This window comes from Patagioenas fasciata, chromosome W (assembly GCF_037038585.1).
Source record: "Patagioenas fasciata isolate bPatFas1 chromosome W, bPatFas1.hap1, whole genome shotgun sequence".
Classification (NCBI taxonomy): Eukaryota; Metazoa; Chordata; class Aves; order Columbiformes; family Columbidae; genus Patagioenas; species Patagioenas fasciata.
This window is the reverse complement of record NC_092559.1, coordinates 3,842,244-3,865,023: the sequence shown is the minus strand read 5'-3', so window position 1 is coordinate 3,865,023 and position 22,780 is coordinate 3,842,244. Positions and strand designations below refer to the sequence as shown.

The window sequence follows — 22,780 nt, the reverse complement described above, 5'->3', positions numbered from 1 at the left end:
AATCTTCTGTCACTTTGAATTTCATTGCCACCTTCTATGTTGCTGTGAAAACAAATGCTGCTGTGAATTGGTGGGTTTTGTGCAATTTTGGCAAGATTAGGGAACATCATAACAAACACACGCAGATATTATTCTTCACTTTTTTTCCCCTTTCAAACACCAATTATTTAGCTAGGTTTTAGCAAAGCTACTTTGTGATTAAAGATCACCATTAAAGTCTGACTTCCAAAGCCTGGGTTGAAATTCAGGCTTAAGAAGGGATCAGCCAAACTAAGCCAAACATTCATGTTTGCATTCCAAGTGAGCAGTCAGCTAGGTCACCACAGATCCACATTCTCCAATGCTGTACTCCATGTTTCCGTGCTGCAAGCAGAGAGCTGTAGACAGAAGTGACCATCAAGGATAATATACCCTTTTCTTGCAGACCTGAGGTACATGCATGCATGAAAGATCTTATGGTCTCAGTTTCCATTGATTTCACACTGTGTGTTCCATACACTAAAAGAGTATTAAAAAAAAATGAAATAGCAACAGATTATTTTGAATACAGAGAGGCAAAATACTCCAGAGTTGCCATCATGGGTCAATGACCTGTGTAGACTGACACTAAACATGTCTGGAGAGTAACTAGTTGTACTCTTGGGAAGTTAATTTCTTTTATAAATGTTCAAGTGAAGAAAGAAATATGCTCCACTTCTAAAAGCATGAGCAACTGCACAGATTTTTATGCAGAAATATTTTACTCATACTGTGGAGGAAGGGATGCTCAAATTTCCCTCTTCTAATCCATGCCACCTCACAAACATGAAACGGACATTCAATCTTCATGTTTGCCGTCTTCTTTCCCCCCCTCAAAGCAACATTTAATTTTAGTTAGTTTTTATTTGTTTTGTATCAGGAGTGCTTTGTACACTGAACTAGCACTTTGGTTGAGAAAGGAAACTTCCAGAAAAGAATTTTTCAGTTCTGATTTGTTTCTAGGGAAAGCCCAAATCCTTCTTCAACTGCTGTCACGTTCACTGAAGTACTCAGTGTACTGTACAAAACTGCTGATAGATGTCTATTCCAGACATTCAACATGGTTTCAGTAGCTTAGTTTAAGGAGGAAAACTCCCCACAAACAATCTCTGAGAAACACTTTAAGGTAGTGACTGGAATTAAATACAAGGACACAAGTCCTTGTATAAAATTGACCTTTTTTTCTTAAACAAACAAACAAAAAAATCCCACAAAAAACCACACACACCAACAAAAAAAATACAACAACAAAACAAAACCCCAAACAAACAAAACCCCAAAAGAACAAAAAAAAAGCAACCCCAAAAATGCCCCAACAACCCACCACACACAACCACACACCACACATTTTGTACTGCCTTGCTGATCTGGTATGACCAGGGTAATTGATGCACTTAACTCACAATGAAAAGAAAGAGGTGCACCTAGATGGCTCCGACAGTTTTCTGATTATACATTTGAATGTTCTCAACAGTTTATCAGTATTGTACTTTTGTCTTCTCAATCTGTTTCCTAAAATTCTAATCATAAGCAGCAAGTATGCGTGGTCACTTTTCATATTTCTTAGACTCCTTCCCTAACATCCACTATTACATATGCTTGGAGGCAAAAAAACCCCAAACAGGCTAAGCAGACCTTTGGCCTGACCTGATTGTAGCTATGTTTTCTTCTTTCGCATGCCATCCCATTTAGTCCTTTGAACACAGGATTATTTTCTCCCCATTTAGCTTTCTGGAGAAACTAGCTCCAGAATACACACCTCCAAAGCACTAGGACACAACCTGTCTGATGAAGCTAAATGCTACTTAAGTGGATACTGTGTCCTTCGATCAATGTGCAATCATTCTTGATAATAATGACCAGGAAAATCCCAATATTTTTTTTTTTTTTAATCTGGGAATTGATTGCTCTTAGTATTCAGTTGTGGCTATTCTTTGTCAACTATCATTTACTACAAGTTCTTAACAGCAACCAGATAATTCAGATGGGACCAGTTTCTCCCCTGCACTGTATGTGGACAACATAGATTCATCGCTGATCATTTAGGCCCTTGGAACTTCCATCAGAAGGTCCTTGTTAGCCACCATTAACAATCTGGTCTGCCCTGAGATAAAGCCAACACACATTGAGCACTCTCTGATAAACATCTTTTTCCCTGATTACTGAAGACAAATGGGATGCAAGTCAGACATTTTGGTGTCATATGACATACTCCATATTAAATCACAACATTCACCCAGAAGTGTGCAAGACTGTTTAGTTATGAAGCACAAGAAAAAAGAACTGGCTCAGATCGCACCATATGGTTTCAAATCTATCATATTAATTTATAAAGAATATTAATTTATAAAGAATAATTTATAAATGTATATTAATTTATAAAGAAGGCTGGTGGAACAAATAGTCCTATCATCTGCTAAGCAGCAGATGATTCTGAGACTGCTGGTGAGATGCCTCTTTCTTCATTTCCTTGCTGCTGCCATCACACACACACAACCACATCAGTAAGGGAAAACATGTGCTAAAGCTGTTGTTTAACACAAAACCACATGCCCCAAGAATGGAATTCTAGAAGAATTTGTAACATAGAATGCTGTTTTACAGTTGCAGATAAACACTAATTGTACATTTATAAATTATTATACTGTAGATACTACAGACATCAATTGCTTTTACAGATGACAGAACCAAAGTAATTTCTACTTAAAGGGAACAATGCTTCTTTTAGAAAAAAAGACTAGGTCTTGATTTCAAGACTAGGTCTTGAAAAAAGACTAGGTCTTCCCCTTTTCTAAACCGCTACTTGTGCTCTTTCTAGATGACTTGTGAATACATACCGCATGGCTCTCAGTGCAGTTTTGTATGCCAATTCAGCATCATGAGGTAGGAGAGAGGTGAAAAGATACTTGGCAAATGTGTGCATTGGAACACTCTCTCGATGGATGACTTCACCTAAACCACTATATGGTCCAGCTGCGAGAATGAGAAAGAGAATGTCAGTCTTTACAGACTGTTAAAACCCAACTTGTGGACCTTTAAAAATATTCACTATACCTTGAGTTAGAATTAGTATTCAGAGACAGTTTGCTGCAGAAAAGGTAAAGTTACATTGATATTTTTGTGAAATATATTACAAGTATATTAAATAGCATATATTCTTTGAGACAAGACAGACTGCAAATTGTATAGTACTAAGCACGCTACCAGTGCACATACAAATGACAGAATGGTCCCAGGGCTCCATGGGGCTCATTCAGCAAGTCTATGGTATGCAAAAGTAGAAGGTGATAATCCTAGCTTTGCCCCTGCAGAGTTATATCGTGCACATGACACCCTATGCACCCTCTGCTTTATAACAAATTCACCAGAAAAAAAAAAAATAGTTACAGTGGAAAAACATGTATCTTTAATTGAAGTGATGAATCACTGATCACTACAATTAATGTCTCACTTGACATTAGGCATTGAAATAACCCTTTGGTCTGGACTTGGTCTCCAGAGACTAGGTCATACCTTGCACCAAAGATGCTTTTGTTATTCCATTATAGCCACACAATCTTCAAAATTATGTCTGTTGTGGAGAAACTATTCCCATTGTTGGGGCAATAGATTTTGCTCACACTCAGTGTACTACTTCAACTTTATAACAGCAGTGTCAAGATTGACAACAGAAATTATGATTTAAAAATAAAAAGTTAAATTAAACTATTTGTTTGCTGAGTTCTGAATGTTCATGGTGCATATTAATCCTGCTTTTACATTTTTCCCACAACCTTAAGACTGTTACTCCTATTAATAGGAAAACTGTGTCAAGCACTTTTTTACTTCAGCAGTTACAGGTTCAGGAATTAAATGTTGCAAGATACAGAATAAGAATCTTACATTAAGTATTACTGGATGATTATTGCACAAATAGCAGCCATCAGTCCTAGAAGTTACTACTTCATCTTCTACTAGAGATTCCAGCTCACCACACTTGGATGGATCAATGAATGTGTGAGAACACTTCTGCACTGCAGTCACGTGTCATAGCTTCCAGCAGTGGTTCAAACTAACATGGCTGACTCTATACTGAAGCAGATGAGGAGTACTCACAAAATTTATTCAACCACTTATGCTGCAGAGGATGATGAATTCCATGAGAGAGAAATGGTAACAACTTGGACGAGCACAGCTGTTTCAGCAATGTTTTTCTGACTGATGCCTTAGCACAAAATGCAAAGATTAAAATCGCTAGGCATGAAAAAAAAACCTGAGCTCCGAAGGTGGGAATTTCTGAAGACTGGGCCTGATCACAAAGGAAATATCAATGAAGATTAAGTAGGTGACAGTGTGTCTCTCAATAATTTAAAATGAAGTTGAAAGCCATTCAAAACTATCAGGCATTGCTTCAATGAAAGAAGCCATTTCACGTATGTTTGCCAGTTGGTGGTTCAGTCAGAAACTCAGTTAGGATACAAAGTATATATGACAAAGCATTTATATGAAAATATATTCTGCCATTAACTTAGCAGTCAAGTTAAAAAGTAGAACAGTTCTTGCAACACAAGTCTTATGTTCTGCTTTCCCACACATTCAGATGGTAGCTACATACAGCATGCATTAATTTGCATTAACAGCATAGAAATCAGCTTAATATTGGATTAAGCTTTTTTATGATATCTATAGGACTTTAACTATAAAAACACAATTGATATGATTAAGATCTTAAAACACTGCATAGTTTTACCTCCATGTGAGCTAGCAGTTTCTGCCTATCCTGTAATAAACTGATGCTATTAGAGAAAAGCCAGATTTCTCAGCACACTGTAATGCAAGACCATCGTTGCACACTGCTCACCACAACAATTTTGTAGATAGTTATTTTAGCAGATTTCCTGCTATGATCACTTGTTTACTACTTTAAGAGAACAAAAAGAATATCAGTGATTGAAGTAGTAAACTAGAAGTATCAGAGAATACTTGAGAGAAATCCTGCCTTTCCTCATAAAGCATCCTTACCAGATGCAGCAAATTGACTTTATAACCCATAATATCCCTCTATGGTGGTTAATAGTTGGATCCAGCAAGCAGTGGTTCTTGTCCAAAGGCCATAAAGCAGCAGTTACAGACACACATAACAGAAACTCTCCCTATGGTGCAGCTTCTCTGCAGTTTCAAATGACACCATCAGTAGGCACCAAAGTCTTTAAGGATCTGGGCAGTAATAGTGACTCGAAGCTGAGAACCCTAAACAACACACTGTCTCTCTTCCATTAAAGAAGTAGTTTTAAAAGAAAAATGTCTTACAGAAAGAAAGCAAAACCTGACTGCTGTGTAATAGTCTTCACAACTTAGCTAGAGCAGTATCACACTCCCCACCAATCCCTGAGCAAGAACTCAAAACTTGGACCATGCCTTTAGCTAATTGGTTCCTTTGAAGATTTTTCTTTCATTTAAAAAAACAACAAACACTGGCTGATCCTCAAACACAAGTTGTCTTAATAAAAATTTAGTCACAAACCCAGGCCTTAAGCCTCAATATTTGACCATATATTTCAATTTTCATGTATGATACAAACTTCAGAGGCAAGTAATTTTCCTAATTGCTACAAAGAAAATGTTATATTTCTGTCCTAGCAATTCTAAGTGAATTTTCTGAGCTCTTCACTTGGGAACAGAGGCAAAAATCTTTATACATTTACAAAGCTGCCAGTCCTTTTTCAGGATATAAGTGGCATTTAGAAATTTGCTACCTAAGAACTGTTGATGATAACTGATGTCTATATTATTTGTGAGCCTGGGTTGCATAATTAGGATACTGAGATTATGAAAAGCAACAAATCTAAAGAACAAAATGTAATAACATTAAAATGAAAGGCTTATAGGTCAGTAGATGCCTTATCTGTACACACATACGATATCTGAAGTATGTTTGATTTTCATAAGACTGGAAATAAAATTTTGCTGGAGTTCTACATCAAAAACCATCTTAAGTATGTAAGGCAGTTTCCAGTGTAATACTAATTCAGTGGGTTTGCGTAAGTGAAGACAGCTTAAAGAAGCAGTTAGCATCTACAATGAGCTACCTTCTAATAGGAAGACTGCTTGTTTTCGAAAAATCTTCACCAGAGTATCATCCAATTCAATTTCCTGTAGCTTAGAAATGAGCTGCTCCTCATTTCGACAAATCTTCTCTTGTGCATACAAGCCATCTGGCATTATTCGTTGCTGTCCCAGCCCTATCAATGCTACTTCCGCAGCCAACGTTAAATAAGATTCCCCTTCTTCTAAGAACTTGTGTGCAGGCAGGTGCTGGTACTCCAGAGATTTGCATTGCCCCACATTCTCTATAAAGGGTGACACAAAAAACAACACATCAGGAAATCATTCTAATCCATAATCTGCCTACAATGCCACATTTACAAATGCTTTCTCTGTCAGTATTCATTTTAAAAAATGATTTAAATTACTAGTACAATTTCAAGATCCAGTGATCCAGTCTAAGCTACCTGCTTCGATTCCACAAATACACAAAACAATTACATTTTAAAAAATCCACTCAAGTAAAAATAAAAGTTTTCATTTTATACTGCGTGATTTGGAGAAAGGTTTTCTATTAACAAGGCCAGAATGGGAAGATCTAGTTCATTTTTTTTGCCTACCCATTTCTTTAGCTCCTTAAAGCTTTGGTGCTGTATAAGTGCAAAGGGAAGGTGCTTATACACCTGCATAGATTTCAGTTGAAGCTATTAGGACTGTACAAATATAGTAGGCCTGGGAACTCCACAAGTTCATGCTCTTTTATTTGTTACAGCTATATTTATGATGAACTTGTATGACTTTTATTAAAACTAGAAGTGCTACTTTTAGTAAAGATTACTTGTAAATTCCACACAGACCAAGCCATAAAGTGCTTTAAAGAGTACCACTGATTCATTTGGCACTTCACAGATGCCAAAATGCTATTCCAACCTCTAGCAGTTTACAGTCCAGTTTGTGAACAAAAAGTTGTAATGTACAGATGTAAGGAGAAGAACAGCTGCAGCAAATGAGAAGGCAGAATGCATTTGGTAGATTGCATATGCATTTGTAGGGGGAATTTGCTTTTCAACACATGCTACTTTTACCTCATGGGATTGTTGTGGTTTTTTTTTTTTTTTTCTAATTGCAAAGAATCTGATTTCTTTTAATTAAAGTTCTTCCAGAATTGGTGGATATGGGATGAGAAGATTATTGAAGAAAATCTAATTGAATAAAATTAGTTTTGAGGCAAAGCCCCAAGAAGACTGGGGATGTGCATATAAAAGAGTTGTAGGTAAAGGGACTGAGTTTCTGACCACACAGAAGATGATAAGAAACTACCACAGAGGTGGAAAGGGACTGAGAATAAGGAATAAATCAGTTAAGCTCCTGGGAAGCAAATACTGAAGTTAAAATGGGCATCCCCATCCTATCCTAAATCATGTATCAATATTGCAACACTATTTTCTAATATCCCACGTATGTTATAAATGTTAAGTGTTTTGTCATCAATTTGAATTATTATGTACACTTGTAGCTAAGAAGTCAAATAACATCCTGAACTCCATAGGAGAAGTGTCGTCAGCAGATCGAGGGAGGTGATCCTTCTTCTCTGCTGAGCACTGGTGAGCCCACACCTGGAGTCCTGTGTCCAGTACTGGGCTGCCCATAGACATACTCGAACAGATCCAGTGTGGGGCCAAAAAGATGATTAAAGGACTGGAGTATCTCCCATATAAGAGACTGAGACAGCTGGGATTGTTTAGTCTGGAAAAGGTTCAGGAGGATCTTACCAAAATGCATAAATATCTGATGAGAGAATGTAAAGAAGACAGAGCCAGACTCTTCTCAGTGGTATCCTGTGACAGGACAAAAGGCCATGGGCACAAACTGAAATACATCTGAGTATATGAAAACACTTTTTTACTGTGAGGATGGTCAAACACTGCAAGAGGTCACCCAGAGAGGTTGTACAGTATTAATTCTTGGAGTTATTCAAAACCCAGTTGGACACAGTCCTGGGCAACCTGCTGTAGGTGACCCTGCTCTGAGCAGAGCAGGTGGACTAGACAATCTCCAGAGGAGCCTTCCAATCTCAGCAACTCTGTGATTTCCTATAATTTCTCAAAAAGAGAACAGAACAATGTGGAGAGGGTTGCTGCTATAAAGTCTTATTCAGTTTTATTTTGAGCGTGACACACAATTGTCTTCAAGGATGAGTAACTGGTAGTTTTCGAAGTGCTTTCATATAACTTATAACAAAATTCTACTTCAAACATGTTCTCTCTCTCATATTTTCTTAGGGAATGCAAATGTGAGTTCTATAAAGACACTGGCTTTGAAGTTAATTCCAAAAGGCAAAATGCCTCCAGTTACTGAAGACTTAGAGAAGATCGCTCCCTTTGCATGGCCTTACCTGTGAAGTCTGAGAATCCATGGAAGTTCTCATCATCCATCTTGCAGGCTTCCATCAGGCTACTGAAGAGGGTGCCAATAGGATCCAAAGGGTGTCCCACCCAACCTTCAAGATTCGTTATTGAGGTTACTCCTTTGTGGAGAAGTTCTGTGACAGAAAAGATGGAGGGAGGGAAAGAGAGTGTATGTTAGCCCCTCAAAACATTTATAGAAGTAAAACTGATTAAAATGCTCTCAGTACAGAATTCAAAGTATTTCCAGTAGCTTCTGCTTAGAAGGAGAAAATAGTATCTTTCAGGGTGAATTCATTGGCCTTTGTGAATATGTTAAGAGGAAAAAAATAATGGACAAAGGCCAAACATTTAGAGCACTAGCAAAGTGCATTATGGGTCAAAAATTTCAATTGTAGTACCTTTTGAAATCTCTTACTTGATATCAGTTACTCTTCTGAAAATGTCTGCTGAAAAACTATAGTAAAGAATTTTGTTGGAAAATATTCACAACCGTTTCCTCACTCAAAAGACACAATACCATTTCTACATTTTATGTGAATCTGATGACATGGAAATAAATTAAATATTCTAAAGTGTTCCATTTTAATAAATAAAATATGAGCTTATCTTGCATCTAAAAAAAAAGGATAAAGCATTGAAATGAGGTATATGAGAAAAAATTGTCCTTTAAGCACATCTTTTTGTCATTCTAAAGTTTCAGTCAACAAATACCTTAACGAATACTGGTTTTTGTAGCCCTCACCCATCAATCAGTTACAACATGAAAAAACTGTTTAGCGCAATGAACACTCAATTTTTAGCATAATATTAGTTAACAGCTATAGAAACTGCTCACAGGGAAAGGAACTTAACAGATGTATTGAATGTCTAGATACTGCATTAGCAACTGGGAATGAAAAGGAGGAGTACTACGACCAGCATACTTGCAGCAGATTCTTCATACCTGTCAGTGGTACATACATATATACACACACTGATATAGCCCCCTGCCTTCACACCTCCCCAGTCTGAGAAGCTGGAAAACATGAAAAGCTTTTAAGAGAGCACATGCTAAGGAAAGATATATTACATGACAAAAAGACTGAGAAAACATCTCCTAAGTAATAATACAAAGTGCTTTTAAATTTTGTTCAAATCTAAGATCCACAACAGTGCTCAAAACTTCTTTCTTGGGTACTGTGAAAAAGAAATGGAGGCACATTAAGAACTGTCAGATTTTTTTTTTCAGTCAGATGTCTACATCTTGTCTTCAATTTCTAAATGATCATTTCTGGGAAAACACCTGCACATGCACTTGAAAAATTTACATACATGACTTCACACCAGTATTTTTGCCTACAATGCATGAGGATACACATAGTTAAGAGTAGCAACAAAGATCTAAAATAAAATTTCAATGAAAGGTAGCCAAGAATGTAATTCCAGTTTTTCCATGTGCACACAAAGTCATCTCTTTCTTCTTCCACTACCTCTTCGAACTTCTGACAAAGTTCAGTGCAGGATTAATTTTGGTAGAATGATCCTTCAAAAAATAGGGATAGTGCTCAGAAGAACACCACAGAACATTTTATAACACCAGTGTTTCAAAAATATCATTTTCAGCGATGTGAATCCACTGAAGCTTTAAGCATCATAAGAGACTTTTGGAACAAACTGCCAAATTTGATTAATTTCTGTAGGGCAGACTTTTACCTTTTTGTTATCCTCAATGTCAACTTTAGGCTTCTACCTCAGAAATATATAGCTCTGCTAAATTATACATCAGAGGAAAATATTATTTTAAATACCTGGTGTGCTAAATGTAAAGTTCTGTTTAAAAAACTATAAATTACACAGGATGAATATTTACACTGTGTAACCAAAAACCCTGATTGGGATAAAGGTCCCATCATGTCAGACGTATTGCAGAAGGTAGAACAGAACCCTTGTCCTGCAGAGCCCACAACCCAGCTTAAAAAAACCCTCCATTATGCAAAATGTGACATTACCACTATGATCATTTGCATGTCTTTTGCTTTAGTTTCAAAAGGAGTTTTCTCATGCAAAGTCCCAGTCTGGTGTTATTGTCACCTCATCATGTCCTTTGCCCTTCTCTCTTCCCAACATTTACCTTTCTTCTGAGCCTGGAACATTTCCATCTGTTTCTGCTGCTGCCTTCTTAGTGTATTAACAATAGCTATTGCTAGCCTCAGTGCTTCTCGTGGGTATCCATGAGATCGTAATGCGTCCACCCTCGCACAGGCTGTAGGAACATGTTCTAAAATGGAGAAAATAATTGAGGAACAACAATACTTTCATGTCTGCAATGGCCTGTTCTGCTAGGTTACGCAAAAGGACTTTTTTGTTTGTTTTCTTTGTCTTGTTTGTAAAACTATGCAAGAGAGACTTAAAGGACTACTACTGAGCCTGCATTTCAAGGGAGTTTCTGTTCTTTTTGTCAAGTTTTTCATTCATCTCCCCACCATCCCCCCAGAATAATGCCATAGAAACTGAACAAAGCAGTAAGTCATGGAAACATCTTTCGATTTAGCCACTTACCATGCCAGAGGGGCCACCCATGAGAGTCAAAGAGTGAGTTTTCAGTGTCGTCATGGCAACAGTAGTTGGTGTATAGGTCACTGCTGATAATGTGCTGTAAGTGGCAGTCCTGCCAGTGCAGATCGCATGCCTCTATGGCTCGAGTGAACACTGTCCGATGCGGCCTGTTCGATGAATCTGTCATTTCCACAAGTTCAGAAAGCTGCATCAGCTTTTACTCATATGTGAATCAGTCATTCACAGTATTCTTATCTTCTGCCTGTTCACCAACCCTCAACTGACGCCAGCCTACCTTGCTCCCCTCTGCAAGGAGCAGACTGCAGATGACATTTCACATCCTATTACCCAACAGCTCAAAGTGTGTGCCATTCACTTTGCATTCAGAGAAATCTACAAACCAGCATAGCTAATACTAAATAGGACTTTGCAAAGGGAACAGCTAGAGATGAAGGGCATTAAACAGCATGTACAGAACTCCCCTAAAAACGAACTATAAAGCATATGGCACACAGCTACTAAAACATCCCCAGTTTCTCTCCTTCTCAGAATCAGGGACAGATAAACATCACATGAAAGATTTTTAGTAGTTCTCTTTGAGAAATGACGTTAATTTTAAGCACCCATATAATTTTTTTGTCATAAACATATACAAATACTGCAAAGGAAGTGAGGTATTGAGGACATGAGACTGACAAAATCCTTACTGGACATCTTCTTACAGCAAAAGCCCTCTATCGACATGGCACTGTGTAAATGAATATTGAAATGCCATGTCAGAGTTGCCACTAGCCTGCACGAGATCCAGAAAACAAAACACCTCTGTAGGAAGTTATATGTTGAATGAACTTCTGTCTCCAGCTAGCTGGAAGATTTAAAAATGAATCAAGTCTACTTCCTTCAGAGGTAATCTAAGAATCATAGAATCATTTCAGTTGGAAGAGACCCTCAGGATCATCCAGTCCAACCATAACCCAACCTAACTCTAGCACTAAACCATGTCCCTAAGAACCTCGTCTAAATGCCTTTTAAACACCTCCAGGGATGGTGATTCAACCACTTCCCTGGGCAGCCTGTTCCAAAGCCTGACAACCCTTTCCGTGAAGAATTTTTTCCTAATAGGCAATCTAAACTTCCCTGGCATGACTTGAGGCCATTTCTTCTTGTCCTATCACTTGCTACTTGGGAGAAGAGACCAATACCCTCCATGCTACAACCCTCTTTTCAGGTAGTTGTAGACAGCAATAAGGTCTCCCCTCAGCCTCCTTTTCTCAAGGCTAAACAGCTCCAGCTCCCTCAGCCGCTCCTCATAAGACTTGTGCTCCAGGCCCCTCACCAGCCTCGTCGCCTTCTCTGCACTCTCTCTAGTACTTCAATGTCCTTCTTATGATGAGGGGCTCAAAACTGAATACAGGATTCAAGGAGTGGCCTCACCAGTGATGAGTACAGTGGCACAATCACTTCTCTAGTCCTGCTGGCCACACTATTCCTGATACAAACCAGGATGCTGTTGGCCTTTCTGGTCACCTGGGCATACTGCTGGCTCATGTTCAGCTGGCTGTCATTCAGCACCCCCAGATCCCTTTCTGCCAGGCAGCTTTCCAGTCACTCTTCCCCGAGCCTGTAGCGTTGCCTGTGGTTGTTATGACCCAAGTGCAGGACACGGCACTTGACCTTGTTGAACCTCATACAATTGGTCTCAGCTCAATGATCCAGCCAGTCCAGAACCCTCTGTATGGCCTTCCTACCCTCCAGCAGGTCAACACTCCCTCCCAATTTGGTGTCATCTGCAAACTTACTAAGGGTGCACTCGATCCCTTCATCCAGATCATTGATAAAGAGATTAAACAGAACTGGCCCCAATACAAGAAAAATAAACAAGGAAAACCCATCTAAGCCCAAACCTGCCACTTCCCACAAGCATTTAATTTTAACTTTATCATAATTATATGAAATATGCATCAAAATACTGAGGGCTTTGAGGATTATGAGTTTGTGTGGTTTGCTCTTCCTGGTAAATATGTTGCATTTTCCTCAGTTATTAGCAAAGTAGCAATATCTTTGCTTGAAGATGACTGGAGAAGGCTTCTGTCAGATTTGATAATCGCATTTTAGAAAGTATGATATTGAGTAAGAAGAGACACCTTCTCCAAGAAGGCAGCGTTGCCTCTGCACACCTCGCCCTGTCAGTGCAGACTGCACAACACAGCACATCCCACAGAGAGCTGCTTTCGTTTCTTACACACTCAGTTTAATGCAATTACAACAGATCTACGTTTAAGTATCAAAGGCTTTGTAACTGCAAACAAAATTTAAACCCCAACACCAGAAGGTATATAAGACTATAGTCAAGCAAAGAAACAACAGGCTTTTACATGACATTTTTCAGGGACATCCAATTTTCGTGCAACAAATATTTAGAAGGACTAACTATTAATAAACACAAATACTTGCTTTGAAAACACTGCATCCCCAGCACAAAAACCAAACCAAAACAACACAAAACAACAAACAAGCAAAAAATCCAAACAAATGGGAAAAAAACCCAAAACAAACCCCAAAACACTATTTAGACTTTCTGCAAGGACAGTATTAGTGAAAATAAATTTGGCTGGTCAATCCTCAACAAGAAAGTTACTTGTCCCAAGAAAGAGTGCTGAATTCTGCAAGGTTAGAGTATAAAAGACAGAGGCTATATTATATGTTGCAATCAGTGCAACATATTTAGGCTCACCTTGGTTAGCATTTGCACCCTGAGGCAAAGCATTAGTTAAATTGGGCAACTCATTTCCATCTTCCCAGGGACAAACATCCACACTGTTCCATTTTTTCAGCTGTTTTAGCCAACTGGCCTTCTGCTCCAACTTGCAGTGGGGATTGAAGACTATACACATCCACAGAGCACCTGATTTAAAAAAAAAAAAAAAAGATAAATTAGGTTTTCTATTAAAAATGCAGCAGCCAGTGACTAATTGCAAACTTCTACACTGTAACACTTTTTCTCCCCTTGAAGGTTACACTGCTTGTTTCCCAACTATGCCTAAAACCAGGCAGACTGAATTCCTGATGTAGAATCTTGGAGCTGGTGTGGCAGTTGAAAGACTGTGCCAAGCCAACCTTCTCAATTAAAAGGCATTAAGTGGGTCTTTTGTATTAGAAAATGCATAGTTCACAATGTATGGTCCATCAGGAACATCAGTCAAAAGCAAACAAGAATTCATATAAGGTTACAACAGGAAATTACCTAAGTACATTAGTAAGATGGATTTTGTAAACATATACTTTCACACTCGAAACCCAGCAGAAGCACTACTGATCATATAACTCATTCCCAAATACATCTGGACCTCAGAGATCCAGTAAACACTGGTTTTGTGCAGTCTAATAGGAATAAGATATTTTTACTGCTACTAGTTCAGTAATTTGGTTACACTATAAAATTCATTTTACATTTTCTGTTTATGGAGCTCAAAGGGAAAGCTAATTTGAACTGACATTTCATATATACCATCACTTGAGAACCTGTTCCCTGACACTATATAGCAGGGTAGGCATAAATACATCAGGGTCTCTAGCAGCACTTTTCAAAAGAAAAGCTGTCTCTTCATCAACGTGAACTGTGACAGAAGCATGAAGACATCTGAAAGCATTGTTTAGCAACAGTTCACTTGCTCATTAAGAACATGCCTTATATACTACAAGAGATTTAAAGAATATGCTTAAACTATGAAATCTTCATTACAGGCTGAAAAAAAAAAAAGAAAAAAAAAGCACCTGATTCTTCCAAGATAGTACAATTCTCATATTCAAGTATTCTTTTGCTAACTAAGAATGCAAAATGAATACCCAGAGCACAGACCATCACATTACATTAATTCCTGACGTAACTCAGTATGTCCATATGCCATAGCACAGGAACCAGTGGAAACAGAGCTTGATCCTTGTTGTGGTTTAACTCCAGCTAGCAATCAAAACCACAATAGCCCCTTGCTCACTCTCCCCCAATCCCTCAAGTAGGGGAGAGAATCAACAGGGAAGGGATAAACTTGTGTGCTGACATAGAAACAATTTAATGAAATAACAAGGTAATAATAATACACTACTACTAATATATAAAATAGAAATGGAATATAAAATAAGTGATACTCAATGAAATTCCTCACGAACTCCATCTGTGCTGAGTAGCCAGTCCCAGGAAGAGAGCACCATGGGACTGAACAGCTGATCCCGGGAAGAGAGCAAAAGGGACAAAAAGGCAGAAAGGCCCAAAGGCAAATTAACAATAGTTGAACTAACAGAACTCCCAGATGGAACTCAAATGGAATGGAGCTGAACTGAAATGAATCTAACGAGCTAGAAAAAACAATTCCAATTATATATGAAGCATGATGCTAATGGTATGGAATATCTCATTGATCAGCCTGGATGTCAGTCAAGGACTGCCTCATATGTGCACCCCTTGCTAGCTGCTTTGCACCTGACGATAGAGAGCTCAGAAAGACCTTGGTCTCCCAGACAACAACCAAGATATCAGTAAGTTCTTGTCAGAGGGTGTAGGGAGTAAGTTGTTGTAAGAGGGTATAGGGAGGCAACTAGGAAAGCTAAGGCCTCCTTAGAATTAAACCTGGCGAGAGGGGTCAAGGACAACAGGAAGAGCTTTTTCCAATATGTGGCAGATAAAACTAACACCAGACAAAGGAGGAGTTTGCCTTAGTTGATGAGAACTGAGTTAGGGAGCAGTTAGGCAATCTGGACATCCATAAATCCATGGGTCTGGATGGGATGCACCTGCGAGTGCTGAGGGAGCTGGCTGATGTCATTGCTGGACCGCTCTCCATCATCTTTGCCAAGTTTTGGGAAAGGGGACAGGTGCCTGAGGACTGGAGGAAAGCAAATGTCACTCCAGTCTTCAAAAAGGGCAAGAAGGAGAACCCGGGTAACTATAGACCAGTCAGTCTCACCTCCATTCCTGGGAAGGTGCTGGAACAACTTATCCTTGGTGCCATCTGAAAGCATATCAAGGATAAGAGGGTCATTAGGGGCAGTCAACATGGCTTCACCAAGGGGAAGTCGTGCTTGACCAACCTCATAGAATTTTATGAGGGCATAAACAGGTGGTTAGATTATGGCAAAGCAGTGGATGTTGTCTATCTTGTCTATCGGGTAGTGAGGTGGACTGCGAACTGGCTGAAGGGAAGAAGCCAGAGAGTCGTGGTCAATGGGGCGGAGTCTAGGTGGAGGCCTGTATCTAGTGGAGTGCCTCAGGGATCAGTACTGACAGTATTATTCAATATATTCATCAGTGACTTGGATGAGGGAATAGAGTGACTGTCAGCAAGTTTGCTGATGACACCAAGCTGGGAGGAGTGGCTGACACGCCAGAAGGCTGTGCTGCCATCCAGTAAGACCTGGACAGGCTGGAGAGTTGGGCAGGGAAAAATTTAATAAAATATAACAAGGGAAAGTGTGGAGTCTTACATCTGGGTAGGAACAACCCCAGGTTCCAGTATAAGTTGGGGTATGACCTATTAGAGAGCACTGTGGGGGAAAGGGACCTGGGGGTCCTTGGTGGACAGCAGGATGACCATGAGCCAGCACTGTGCCCTTGTGGTCAGGAAGGCCAATGGCATCCTGGGGTGTATTAGAAGAGGGGTGGTTAGTAGGTCCAGAGAGGTTCTCCTTCCCCTCTACTCTGCCCTGGTGAGACCACATCTGGAATATGGTGTCCAGTTCTGGGCTCCTCAGTTCCAGAAGGACAGGGAACTGCTGGAGAGAGTCCAGCGCAGGGCAACAAAGATGCTGAAGGGAGTGGAGCATCTCCCTTATGAGGAAAGGCTGAGGGATCTAGGTCTCTTTAGCTTGCAGAAGAGGAGACTGAGGGGTGACCTCATTAATGTTTACAGATATATAAAGGGTGAGTGTCAGGAGGATGGAGCCAGGCTCTTCTCGGTGACAATCAGTGATAGGACAAGGGGCAATGGGTACAAACTGGAACACAAAAGGTTCCACTTAAATCTGAGAAGAAACTTCTTCTCAGTGAGAGTGACAGAACAATGGAACAGGCTGCCCAGGGAGGTTGTCGAGTCTCCTGCTCTGGAGACATTCAAAACCTGCCTGGATGCCTTCCTGTGTAACTTCATCTCGGTGTTCCTGCTCTGGGAGGGGGATTGGACTGGATGAGCTTTCGAGGTCCCTTCCAATCCCTAACATTCTGTGATTCTGTGATTATGTGATTTTGTGAAGTTCTTATGTTTGCTTGATTCCAACTCAAAAAGCACTGGAATGTTACTTGAAGAAAAACTTTAATTCTATCCAAGGGTGCTATCTTATTATTCTCAAACTAAATCCAAACAATGACCATGCTAGCTACAAAGAAGTTTCTAACTGCACCAAGAAAACCAAGTCCATATCAGTCAAACCAGTCCAGTCTTTAAGGTTGCAAGTCTGCTGCTATTCAAGCTGACATAGAATGGGGAAGTAATATCAAAGAAATCTGAAAACCACAACAAAATAAGATACGGTACAGTGGAGAACACCAGAGAGACACTACACTAACGCAGGTGATTACTGCAGAGTAGTTACAGTAGAGCAGACTGTTTTCTTGTGGTTTTTTGTTCGTGGTGGGTTTTGGGTTTTGTTTTTGGGTTCTTTAGACACACTGTTCAACATGCTTCACTCCCCAGAGTCAAATTATAGAATCATAGAATTGTATGGGTTGGAAGGGACCTTCAAAGGTCATCTAGTCCAACCCCTCTGCAATAAGCAGGGATTTCTTCAAACTAGGTCATTTTGCTTGGACCCCCATCCAGCCTGGCCTTGAATGTCTCCAGGGATAGAACATCTACAGCCTCTCTGGGGAACCTGTTCCAGTGTTTCATTACCCTCATAATAAAAAAATTCTTCCTTATATCTAGTCTGAATATACCCTCTTTCAGCTTAAAACCGTTACCCCTTGTCCTGTCACTACTGGCCCTGCTAAAAAGTTTTGTCCCTCTCTCATAAGCCCCTGAAAGGCCACAAAAAGCTCTCCCCAGAGCCTTCTCTACTCCAGGCTAAACAGCTCCATCTCTTTCAGCCTTTCCTCATAGGCGACGTGTTCCAGCCTCCTGATAATTTTTGTGGCCCTCCTCTGGACCCTCTCCAACAGGTCCATGTCTTTCCTGTACTGAGGATTCCAGAGCTGGATGCAGTACTCCAGGTAGGGTCTCACGAGAGCAGAGTAGAGGAGCAGAATCACCTCCCTCAACCTGCTGACCACACTGTTTTTTATGCAGCCCAGGATATGGTTTTCTTTTTTGTCTGTGAGTGCACATTGCCAGCTCATGTCCAGTTTTTCATCCACCAGTAACCCCCAACTCCTTCTCCACAGGGCTGCTCTCAATCCCTTCATCCCCCAACCTGTACTGATAGCAGGGCTTGCCCTGAGCCAGGTTCAGGACCTTGCCCTTGGCCTTGTTGAACCTCATGAGACTGACACGAGCATACTTCTCTAGCTTGTCCTGATCCCTCTGAATGGCATTATAACTGGCTCTTATTATTAAGCTTCAATGCATTCAGCACTGCCCAAGACAAAAGGACTATATTTCTTGCAACATACAAAACAAAACAGAAGATGGGGCATATTGGAAAGACTTGTAGAATAGTTATCTTGGACTTATTTATTTTCAAAATCAAATATTACTTTGGGCACTGAGGAGACACTGTACCTCTCAGCATCTAAAAAATAAAAAGCCAATTTAATACTTTTTAACCAGATTCCCAGTGTTTTCCAACTGAAGCAAAAGCAAAGTGGAATATCTTAACCACATGTGGCAAGTATGTCAATGATCCAGCAAGGTAGAATGCACACTACTGATTACATCATGCCCTTACAAAATGAGTGGTCTTTTCTTTTTCTGCATCTCAGAAACACCACTAGAAGCAAAGGAATTTACTTGTTTTCTTCAGAAGCTCCACTATGCATGCAGTACATCTAAGAGGCAGGAAAGGGAAGAGATATCCCAAGGTACCAAAATCCTTTAAAAACTTCTTTGGTTTAAAGAGGAAAACTATGTCAAGCATAACTACATTGTTAGCAGTTGCTGTCTCAGAAATCCATGCTATTTTTATGCAAATGAAACACAAGGACAAGTGTATTTCTAATAAACCCCACACAAACCGCTTAAAGAGCCTCAGGCTCAGCTCCTGTAGCACTACAAAGGCTACCATCTGGGAAAAGGAAGCATAATGCCAATGACCCCACACTTTTCAGCCTATTTGGGTTTCAAGTCTTTCTGTGTATGTGTGTGATCTCCCCCTCAGTCGTGTGCATTTGCCTGTATTTATTTCTTCCTCCTCCTCCCCATGTGCCTTCCCCCTCCCCTGACATCTGCTCCATTCTGTCTCTTTCAATTCATTGGTTCCTGTCTGGCTCCTAGCACTGAAAAGTCTGAGGAAAGTGTTCACTTGTGCCCCCATTGCCCCACATGCCAACTGGAAGGAGCCCAGAGGATATTATTCCTATTTCATTCTGATGCTGCTCAGTGGAAGCCCTCATGAGCTGGCCCTTAAATATCACCACCAACCTGAAAGCTTACACTGGCCTCAAACAAGATTATCTATTTTCTGCCTAATGGCTCCTATATGGGGAAACTGCTGATCATGCTTACCCTTTACTACAGGTAAGGCTTATGGAAAAATGAAGGGCTGCTACTTACAATTAATTTGTGGGGAACATATTTAAATCCATTTCTAGTGACTTCAGTCTAGAAACTGCTGTTTGCAACAGCCTATATTTTTGAGTTTCCCAAAATACATTCCTGGCAATATGAACAAATGACTCATTAAATTGAAAAAAAAAAAAAAAAAAGATACAATCAGAGAATGTGTTTGTGTTTACATATTTTCTTTTTCTAACACCACTCACTTCTTCCTATCTCACTTTCCCCAGGCACCAGATAACTCTTCACACTGGATCTCAGAAGGCTAACACACTCCCCCAGACTAAACCAAAAGTAAAGTTCTCATTTGGATCCCTTGACTGTGATGCACAGTGGCAAAATATCACAAACCGATATGCAATTTTTTTTCCCCTAGAAGATAACTGGAAGACAAGTTATGCTGTGACTGCAATTTGATATTAATTTCACAATGGAATGAATATTAGAACTGTTATATTGCAGTGAGGAACTGCTTATTTTGGTTCAACAATAATCGTTTTGACCTGGAAAAAGCCAGCTTTGCCAAAACAGACCTTTATACCTTACTGCTTTATACAATTGTTGAGTATTGATAAGGATCATGGCTGAAAACATTGTGACTAAACTAGTTCAGCCAGAAGACATTCAGAGCAGGGGGAACTGCGATCTACACATCAACGATGAGCTAACGAGCCCCAGATCAGGCCGGCTGGCTGACCGACCAGAGATGGAGGATGTGCTGGAGGGCACATAGCCCCATCTCCTGATATGCCCAGCTCGGCAAGCAAAGGGGAAAAGTTGAGACCCTTTTAACATGGCCCGGGGCTTGTCGAAACTTGTTCATCTTTTGCAATAATCCCTTCCCCCTGATTTCTGCATGACACAAGGGGCAAAACGGAGACCCCTCAACGTGGCCCAGGACTTGTCCAGACTTGTCCCTCTTTCGCAATCACCACTTTCCCCCCCCAGACTTTCCTCTACTCTGGGAGTTATAAAAAGCTCATCTAAAACAGCACGGTTTTAGGGAATACCAGTCTCATCTAAGGGCCTGTCCAGTTTCATCAAGGGAATAACAACTCGGCCTCATCGAGGGAATACCAGCACCCTGAAGATCCTCACTCTGAACCAGACATCGGAGGACACTGCGTTCCTGACTCCAGCACCCTCGCCGTGGAACACCGAGGCCATACATCATTGTTCAAGTCCTGTCATCCACACTGTGGGGCCGTAAGAGACTGGATCCCTCACTCTTTTCTTTCTTCCTTTCTCTCTGCTCTTTCCTTCTCTCTTTTTTCCTATACCCCCATTTCTTTGCCTCTCCTTCCGTATAGATATATATTACTCTCTTTCTCTCTCCCTTATACCTTAGTTTTCCTTCCCTCTCTACCACTCTCTTTCCCTTTTGAACATATAAGGATAACCATCTTTAAGCTCTGCTGTTGATTTCTGGTTAAACTTCATATTATAGCTACTGATGGCTGCCAATACACTGCTCGTAGTAGGACTTTCGCTGTTAATGTGTTGATAAGTTCTGCTATACTTTTGCCAAGTCACCATTCGCTGTAACCAATATTCCAACAAGTACTTTTAGTAAAACTCACAATTGAATTGAACCCTGGAGGTGATTGTCATTCACTTCACATAACTGCACAGAATTAACCCAGAGTTAACTCACACCTGGTCTCATCTGTTGAGTCAGGGCACGTGTCACGTCTAGAGTTAACTCATCCCTCATCCCATCTGTTGGGATGGGACAACAATGCATGCATACCTTGTATGTACAAGGGGAACATCAGTACTTTTGTATTTCTCAGTAGACACCCATACCCCTGAATTCATGAGGGAGAAAGGAACAACATGCCTTTACACTGATTAGGATTTAAACATGCAAATTCAGTCACTGTAAAGGAGGTGGTGTAATAATTACACATCTTACGTATGTATGTATTCATGAAGTCAAAGAAAGTGCAAGGAATGTATACATACTCTCCCAAGAGATTAAGCATTGCTCAGTTTTCATAAATCCCAGTTTTGGGAGGGTGGTGGTAGAAATTACTTATAGTGGTGGCTGGTATGAGTGAAGATCCAGCATACAATTATGTTTGACTGATTACAGTCTTCCCAAGAAATCTGCTTTTCCTAGAAATATTATGCTATCTTCTCAGGGTTGCTGTGTAGCAACCCTGGTTTGGATCAGCATTTCCACATTTACTATACCTGTGTAATCAGTGGTTGAAACTTGGCCTTTGCCTTGGAATTTTATGTTTAATATACTTAAGATCAGTCAATTCATTTGCAAAATTAAAATATGCAAGAAACTGATGCACGTTTTGACGTCTTTGCTCTTCCCATTAGTGCACATCTCTTTCTTAAAAAACTAAAAACCCAAAAGCTACCAAGTTAGCAACATTTGATTATTTCAAAGAAAGCAGAGCCAGGTAATCAAGATCATTCCCTTTGTGCAACAGACAAATCAGCTTCAGCACTTGCTGCACACTTGCTGCTGTGCCCCATTTGACCCTAATGAATTCTATTACAAAAACATAATTTTCCAGCATTGGAAGTGCCAGAATAGTTACAATAACAGGAGACAGAACTTATGACTCCTTTAAAATAGAAGTGTTAGTAAAGGATTTTTAAAGTGGTTTACATCTGTTTTTTAAACACATACTTTCACTGGGACAGTCACTTGGAAACCTCAAAGAAGGTAGTGTATGATATTTATCGCTTCTCAACAAGCAGTACAAGTGCCTTCAGAATGACTGGCAAAGCCCCCTGGCCACTCCAGGAATGGAGAGACCTCCATTAGAACAAAGCATAATCACAAGTCCCACTGGAGAATGCTCCAATTAAACAGTTGATTTTATGGAACAGAGAAGATAGACAAAGCACTTCAGTGCTGTTCTCTCCTCGATAAGAACCCCAAGGAAAAATGCTCTCAGCATTCAGTTGGATCCAAGTTGCAATTTTATTAATAAAAATAATTCCTTAATGCACTCTGGTTTCTCTATGCAGCCTTCAGAAAAAAAAGGGTGCTGTGTTTCTTGTAGAACAGAATGTTTCATTTTGCTCTAATTCATTCTGTTACTGACTTGACAAGTGCTTCATGCTGATTGT

At 40.0% G+C, this 22,780-nt stretch overlaps 1 protein-coding gene across 1 annotated transcript in view; it reads right to left on the bottom strand.

The window, feature by feature from the left end:
• The window catches only part of LOC136114684 (zinc finger SWIM domain-containing protein 6-like), a 195,747-nt gene that overhangs the window by 10,427 nt on the left and 162,540 nt on the right, over positions 1 to 22,780 (bottom strand). Inside the window, exons 5-10 of the mRNA XM_065860115.2 lie at positions 13,720 to 13,890; positions 10,989 to 11,165; positions 10,561 to 10,707; positions 8,438 to 8,584; positions 6,087 to 6,347; positions 2,856 to 2,991 (exon numbers count right to left, since the gene is read on the bottom strand). Coding sequence (XP_065716187.1) covers positions 2,856 to 2,991; positions 6,087 to 6,347; positions 8,438 to 8,584; positions 10,561 to 10,707; positions 10,989 to 11,165; positions 13,720 to 13,890 — 1,039 coding nt within the window. The remainder of the gene's footprint in view (positions 1 to 2,855; positions 2,992 to 6,086; positions 6,348 to 8,437; positions 8,585 to 10,560; positions 10,708 to 10,988; positions 11,166 to 13,719; positions 13,891 to 22,780) is intronic.